At 59.8% G+C, this 7,564-nt stretch overlaps 1 protein-coding gene across 1 annotated transcript; it reads left to right on the top strand.

The window, feature by feature from the left end:
• The first annotated feature begins 3,300 nt into the window (after window positions 1-3,300).
• Window positions 3,301-6,392, top strand: LOC115916889 (helicase SKI2W-like). Its single transcript, XM_030970622.1, has 5 exons — window positions 3,301-3,395; window positions 4,484-4,597; window positions 4,719-4,856; window positions 5,578-5,731; window positions 6,316-6,392. The coding sequence occupies exons 2-5, from the start codon at window positions 4,589-4,591 to the stop codon at window positions 6,390-6,392; spliced, it is 378 nt and encodes a 125-aa protein (XP_030826482.1). The 5' UTR covers window positions 3,301-3,395; window positions 4,484-4,588.
• The last annotated feature ends 1,172 nt before the right edge of the window (window positions 6,393-7,564 follow it).

Below are 7,564 nucleotides of genomic sequence, written 5' to 3'. Positions count from 1 at the left end.
CAAACCTGCCCAACTCTGCCCCCAAAACCTGTCCTGTACCTGCCCCATAACCTGCCCTATACCTGCCCCAAACCTGCCCCCTAACCTACCCCATAACTCCGTTCCAAACCTGCCCCATAACCTGCCCCAAACCTGCCCCATACCCTGCCCCATAACCTGCCCCAAACCTGCCCCACACTTGCCCCAAACTTGACTCAAACTGCCCCAAAACCTGCCCCATAACCTGCCCCAAACTTGACTCAAACTGCCCCATAACCTGCTCCACACCTTCCCCAAATCTGCCCCATAACCTGCCCCACACCTGCCCCAGGTGCTGTTTGCCACCGAGACCTTCGCCATGGGGGTGAACATGCCGGCACGGACCGTGGTCTTCGACTCCATCCGCAAACACGACGGGAACAGCTTCCGTGACCTCCTGCCAGGTGTGGGGGCAGCTTTTTGGGGGCTCGGTGCCGTGTCCTTCGTGGGTGGAAAAGGGGTGAAAAATGTGAAGGGAAAAGGGTGGGAAAGTTGAGAGAAAAAACAGGGAAAATGGCGGCAACGGGGTGGAAAAGGGGTGAAAAATGTGAAGGGAAAAAGGTGGGAAATTTGAGAGAAAAAACAGGGAAAATGGCGGCAACGGGGTGGAAAAGGGGTGAAAAATGTGAAGGGAAAAGGGTGGGAAAGTTGGGGGAAAATGGGATTGAGAGAAGGTGGAAATAAGGGAGAAGAAACTGAGGGAGAAGAAGGGAAACAGAGTTTTAATTGTGGGGGAAAAGGAGTGGGAAATGTGAGGGGAAAAGGGTAGGAAAATGTGAGGGGAAAATGACGAGAAATGTGAGGTGAAAATTATGAGGAATGTGAGTGGAGAATGGAGAGAAACGTGAGGGGGGAAAAGTGACGAGAAATGTGAGAGGAAAAATAGCAGGAAATGTGAGGGGAAAAGAGCAGGAAATATGAGGGGAAAATGTGCGGGACGTGGTCCAGGGGAAAGGGCGGGAGAAACGCGTGAGAGGGGAAAATGGCGGAAAATGTGAGGGGAAAAGAGCGGGAAAACGTGAGGGGAAAAATGGTGGGAAAACATGAGGGGAAGGAGGAAACGTGAGGTGGGGAAAGGGCGGAAAACGCGGGTGTAAGCGTGGCAGGAAAACGTGGAGGGGAAAAGGCGGGCAAAAAACGTGGAGGGGGAAGGGGCGCGGGTGGAAAACGTGGGGGGAAAGGGAAAAGGGGGAAAAATGCGGGGGGAAAGGGGGGGCAGAAAAACGTGAGGGGAAAAGGGGCGGGAAAACGTGGAGGGGAAGCTGGTGGGAAAACATGAGGGAAAAGGCGAAGAAAATGTTAGGCGCAAAGGCGGGAGAAAACATGAGGGGAGAGGGGCAGGAAAACGTGAGGGGAAAAGGCGGGAAAACGTGAGGGGAAAGTGCGGGTGGAAAACGGGGGAGGTGCTAAGGGCGGAAAACGTGGAGGAAAAATGGCGGTAAAACACAAGGGTAAAAACCAGTGGTGTTAAGAGGTGTAAATCCAGAAAATCACTATTTGCTTGCCCACCTTTTGCGCTTTAAGCGTCCCCAGGCGTTAGTACACTTTCTCAGATAAAATGGCGCCGGGCGAAGGCTGGCTGCTTTGCCGGGGCCGCACCGGGCCATCATCCTTCTGTAAGGCCCTGTGCCCGAGCTGTCCGACCTGCACCGGCATGATGCTGGTGAGTGCCTGGCACGCCGCTGCCGTGGTTCCTCAACCGCTGTCACCGGGCCGTCGTGTCAGAGTCGCCGTGTCACCCATCGTTCACCGCCATCGCCCCGCCGCGTCCTCGCCACAAGCAGGGCCGCTTCGCCGCTGCAGTCAGCAGCCCCGGGGGGCTTTTCGTCGCACTTCATGATCCTGCTGCTGCTGCGCTGCCGCCGCCTTCCCGCTTCCCCTACGCACTAACGCGCCGCAGGCTTCTCGTTGAAGTTCCTCGTTGCGCGACGCCACCGTGGCACTGGGGCTTTTGTGGGGCGCTGGGATGGACTGGGATGGACTGGGCGGGACTGGGGGGACTGGGAGTGTCCCAGTATGCATCGGGGGGCACTGATGCACTGGGGCACTTGGGGGGCACTGGGATGGACTGGGGGGGGACTCAAGTGGGACTGGGGACTGGGGCACTGGGATGGACTGGGGGCACCCGAGATGCACTGGGATGGACTGGGGGGCACTGAGACACTGGGAGCCAGTATGGATTGGGGGGGGCACTGGGATGGATTGGGGGGGGGGGCAAGCACTGGGATGCACTGAATGCACTGGGGGGCACTGGAATGCCCGGGGGGCACTGGGATGGATTGGGGGCACTGGAATGCACTGGGAGCCCCAGTATGGATTGGGGGGCACCGGGATGCACTGGGGGGCACTGATGGATTGCGGGCACTGGGGTGCGACTGGGAAGCCCCAGCGGGATTGTGCACTGGGATGCACTGGGGGCACTGGGATGGATTATGGGCACTGGGGGGCACTGGGATGCACTGGGGAGTTTCCCAGTATGGATTGGGGGCACTGGGATGCACAAAACCTGGGCCCCAGGGGCACTGGCATGAACCTGCCCAAATCTGCCCGGGGGGAACCTGTTGACCTGCCCCACACCTGCCCAAAACCTGCTCCAAAACCTGCCCAAATCTGCCCCAATCCTGCCCAAATCTGCCCCAAACCTGCCCCAAGAACCTTCCCCAAACCTGTACAAATCTGCCCCAAAGTTGGCTCAAACCTGCCCCCAAACCTGCCCAAATCTGCCCCAAAAACCTTCCCCAAACCTGCCCAAATCTGCCCCAAACCTGCCCCAAAAACCTTCCCCAAATCTGCCTCAAAAACCTGCCCTGTACCTGCCCCACACCTGCCCAAAAACCTGCCCCAATCCTGCCTAAATCTGCCCCAAAAACCTTCCCCCAAATCTGCCCCCATCCTGCCCAATCTGCCCCAAACCTGCCCCAAACCTTCCCCAAACCTGCCCCAAAGTTGGCTCAAACCTGCCCCAAACCTGCCCAAATCTGCCCCCAAAACCTGTCCTGTACCTGCCCCATAACCTGCCCTATACCTGCCCCAAACCTGCCCCATAACCTACCCCATAACCTGCCCCAAACCTGCCCCATAACCTGCCCCAAACCTGCCCCATACCCTGCCCCATAACCTGCCCCAAACCTGCCCCACACTTGCCCCAAACTTGACTCAAACTGCCCCATAACCTGCCCCCTAACCTTCCCCAAACTTGACCATCTTTTGCCTCTCCCCTTCCTATCTGCCCCCATAACCTGCCCCAGGTCCTGTTTGCCCAACCCGCCCAGGCTTTTGCTTACCTTCCGCCATGGGGGTGAACATGCCGGCACGGACCGTGGTCTTCGACTCCATCCGCAAACACGACGGGAACAGCTTCCGTGACCTCCTGCCAGGTGTGGGGGCAGCTTTTTGGGGGCTCGGTGCCGTGTCCTTCGTGGGTGGAAAAGGGGTGAAAAATGTGAAGGGAAAAGGGTGGGAAAGTTGAGAGAAAAAACAGGGAAAATGGCGGCAACGGGGTGGAAAAGGGGTGAAAAATGTGAAGGGAAAAGGGTGGGAAATTTGAGAGAAAAAACAGGGAAAATGGCGGCAACGGGGTGGAAAAGGGGTGAAAAATGTGAAGGAAAAGTGTGGGAAAAGTTGGGGAAAATGGATTGAGAGAAGGTGGAAATAAGGGAGAAGAAACTGAGGGAGAAGAAGGAAACAGAGTTTAATTGTGGGGGAAAAGGAGTGGGAAATGTGAGGGGAAAAGGGTAGGAAAATGTGAGGGGAAAATGACGAGAAATGTGAGGTGAAAATTATGAGGAATGTGAGTGGAGAATGGAGAGAAACGTGAGGGGGAAAAGTGACGAGAAATGTGAGAGGAAAAATAGCAGGAAATGTGAGGGGAAAGAGCAGGAAATATGAGGGAAAATGGCGGAAACGCGGAGGGGAAAGCGGGGGAAAAACGTGAGGGGAAAATGGCGGGAAAATGTGAGGGGAAAAGAGCGGGAAAACGTGAGGGGAAAATGGTGGGAAAACATGAGGGAAAAGAAAAAAAAGCGGGGTGGAAAAGAGCGGGAAAAGCCTGAGGGGGAAAGGGCAGGAAAACGTGAGGGGAAAAAGAGCGAACGTGACGGGGAAAGAAAGGGGGAAAAGCGTGGGGGGAAAAAGCGGGGAAAACATGAGGGGGAAAGGGCAGGAAAACGTGAGGGGAAAAGGGCGGGAAAACGTGAGGGGAAAATGGTGGGAAAACATGAGGGGAAAAGGCGGGAAAATGTGAGGGGAAAAGGGCGGGAAAACATGAGGGGAAAAGGGCAGGAAAACGTGAGGGAAAAGGCGGGAAAACGTGAGGGGGAAAGGGCGGGAAAACGTGAGGGGAAAAGGGCGGGAAAACGTGAGGGGGAAATGGCGGCAAACACAAGGGTAAAACCAGTGGTGTTTATGAGGAGAAAACGAGAAAATCACTGGGCTGTTTCTCACCTTTGCGCCTTTGCGTCCCCAGGCGAGTACACTCAGATGTCAGGGGGCGCGCCGCGGGCTGGACGCCACGGGCACCGTCATCATCCTCTGCAAGGGCCCGGTGCCCGAGCTGTCCGACCTGCACCGCATGATGCTGGTGAGTGCCTGGCACGTCGCTGCCGTGTCCCCAACCGCGTGTCACCGCCGTGTCGCTGCCGTGTCGCTGCCGTGTCACCCACCGCGTGTCACCGCCAAGTCACCGCCGTGTCCCCGCGCAGGGCCGCCCGTCGCCGCTGCAGTCGCGGTTCCGCCTGACGTACCCCATGATCCTGCTGCTGCTGCGCGCGCCCGCCCTGCGCCCCCACGACCTCATGCGCCGCAGCTTCGCCGAGTTCCCGCTGCGCCGCGACGCCACCGTGGGCACTGGGGGGCGCTGGGGGCGCTGGGATGGACTGGGATGGACTGGGCGGGACTGGGGGGGACTGGGAGTGTCCCAGTATGCATCGGGGGGCACTGGGATGCACTGGGGGGCACTGGGGGGCACTGGGATGGACTGGGGGGGACTGGGCGGGACTGGGGGGGACTGGGGGGCACTGGGATGGACTGGGGGGCACTGAGATGCACTGGGATGGACTGGGGGGCACTGAGATGCACTGGGAGCGCCCCAGTATGGATTGGGGGGCACTGGGATGGATTGGGGGGCACTGGGATGCACTGGAATGCACTGGGGGGCACTGGAATGCACTGGGGGGCACTGGGATGGATTGGGGGGCACTGGAATGCACTGGGAGCCCGGATATGGATTGGGGGCACTGGGATGCACTGGGGGGCACTGGGATGGATTGCGGGGCACTGGGGGGCACTGGGAGCGCCCCAGTATGGATTGGGGGGCACTGGGATGCACTGGGGGGCACTGGGATGGATTGCGGGGCACTGGGGGGCACTGGGATGCACTGGGAGCGCCCCAGTATGGATTGGGGGGCACTGGGATGCACTGGGGGGCACTGGGGGGCACTGGGATGGATTGCGGGGCACTGGGGGCACTGGGATGCACTGGGAGCGCCCCAGTATGCATGGGGGGCCATGGGGACACTGGGATTGCCCCCCAAGTGTCCCCCCCGTGTTGTCCCCCCCCAGGCGCAGGCCCGGCGCGTGGCCGCCCTCAGGGAGGCGCTGGCGGCGCTCGGGGACCCCGAGGGGACGCCCGGGGGGGACGCGGGGGACATGGGGGACCTGCCCCAGTACCACCGGGCCGTGGTGGCGCTGCGCGCCGCCCCGCCACGTGCTGCAGGTGCGCCGGGGGACACGGGACATTGGGGACACTGGGGGGGACATTGGGGACATTGGGGATATTGGGGACACTGGGGACATTGGGGATATTGGGGGCATTGGGGGGGACATTGGGGACACTGGGGGGGACATTGGGGACATTGGGGATATTGGGGACACTGGGGACATTGGGGATATTGGGGGCATTGGGGACATTGGGGGACACTGGGGACATTGGGGGCATTGGGGACACTGGGGACATTGGGGACATTGGGGACATTGGGGACATTGGGGGGACATTGGGGGGACATTGGGGACACTGGGGACATTGGGGGGACATTGGGGACATTGGGGACACTGGGGGGACATTGGGGACACTGGGGATATTGGGGACATTGGGGACATTGGGGGGACATTGGGGGGGACATTGGGGGGGACATTGGGGACACTGGGGACATTGGGGGGACATTGGGGACACTGGGGACATTGGGGACACTGGGGACACTGGGGGGACATTGGGGACGTTGGGGGGCACATTTGGGGGTCTGGGGACATTTGGGGCACATGTGGGGGGTCCTGGGGACACTGGGGGTTGTCACCATGCAGGGGTCCCTGGGGGGGTCCTGACGGGGTCTGGGCTCCGCAGCGGTGCCTGGCCCAGCCGGGGGGGCAGCGGGTGCTGAGCCCGGGCCGGGTGGTGGTGGTGAGCACGGCGAGACACTGCAACGCGCTGGGGCTGGTGCTGCAGGTACCCGAAAATATCCCAAAAACATCCCAAAAATATCCCTAAAACACCCCAAAAATATCCCAAAATAACCCCGAGACACCGCAACGCGCTGGGGCTGGTGCTGCAGGTACCCGAAAATATCCCAAAAACACCCCAAAAATATCCCAAAAATATCCCAAAATAACTCTGAGACACCGCAACGCGCTGGGGCTGGTGCTGCAGGTACCCGAAAATATCCCAAAAATATCCCAAATACACCCTAAAAACCCAAAACACCGCAACGCACTGGGGCTGGTGCTGCAGGTACCCAAAACACCCCAAAAACACCCCAAAAATACCCCAAAAATATCCCAAAAACACCCCAAAAATACCCCAAAAACACCCCAAAAATATCCCTAAAATATCCCAAAAATAACCTAAAATCCCAAAACAACCCCGAGCGCGCCTTACGCCCGCTGGGGCTGGTGCTGCAGGTACCTAAACCCCCCAAAAATATCCCAAAATAGCCCGAAATCCCCCAGAACCTCCCAAACACCCCATAACCCCCAAAACTCCCCCCAAGCACCCCCAAACACCCCATAAACCCCCCCAAAACCCCCCAAAGCCCCCAAATTCCCCCCAAATTCCCCCCCAAGCCCCCCAAAACCCCCCCGATTCCCCCCAAACACCCCATAAACCCCTCAAACCCCCTCAAACTCCCCCCAAACACCCCATAAACCTCCCAAATTCCCCCCAAACCCCCCCAAACCCCCCCAAACCCCCCCCTTACCCCCCTGCCGGCCCAGGTGAGCTCGGGGCCCTCGGGCCGCACCTTCACGGCGCTGGTGCTGAGCGAGCCCCCGAGGCGGGGCGCCCCGGAGCCCCCGGCCGCCGGACCCCGAGGAGCTGCTGCTCACGCGCCTCTTCCTGCCCGAGGGTCTGCACCCCAAAAATCCCCGGGCTTTGGGGGCTGCGGGAGGGGCCGGGGGTTCCCCAGGGGGGGTTTGAGGGGCACCTGGGTCCGTTCTGGAGGGGTTTGGGGGTCCTTGAGGGGATTTGGGGTTCCTGGGTCAGATCTGGGGGTCCCCAGGATGGTTTGGGGGTTTTTGGGGACACCTGGGTCTGTTCTGGGGGGTTTGAGGGTCCTAA

Source organism: Camarhynchus parvulus, unplaced genomic scaffold (genome assembly GCF_901933205.1).
Source record: "Camarhynchus parvulus unplaced genomic scaffold, STF_HiC, whole genome shotgun sequence".
NCBI classification, from domain to species: domain Eukaryota; kingdom Metazoa; phylum Chordata; class Aves; order Passeriformes; family Thraupidae; genus Camarhynchus; species Camarhynchus parvulus.
The sequence above is the reverse complement of the archived record's forward strand: the minus strand, read 5'-3'. Positions and strand labels throughout refer to the sequence as shown.

What these genes read in the sequence shown, in the direction of transcription:
- LOC115916889 (XM_030970622.1), top strand. An exon ending in CGCTGCGCCGCGACGCCACC is followed by an intron (nt 4,857 to 5,577) that starts GTGGGCACTGGG and finishes GTCCCCCCCCAG; the next exon opens with GCGCAGGCCCGGCGCGTGGC. An exon ending in CGCCCCGCCACGTGCTGCAG is followed by an intron (nt 5,732 to 6,315) that starts GTGCGCCGGGGG and finishes GTCACCATGCAG; the next exon opens with GGGTCCCTGGGGGGGTCCTG.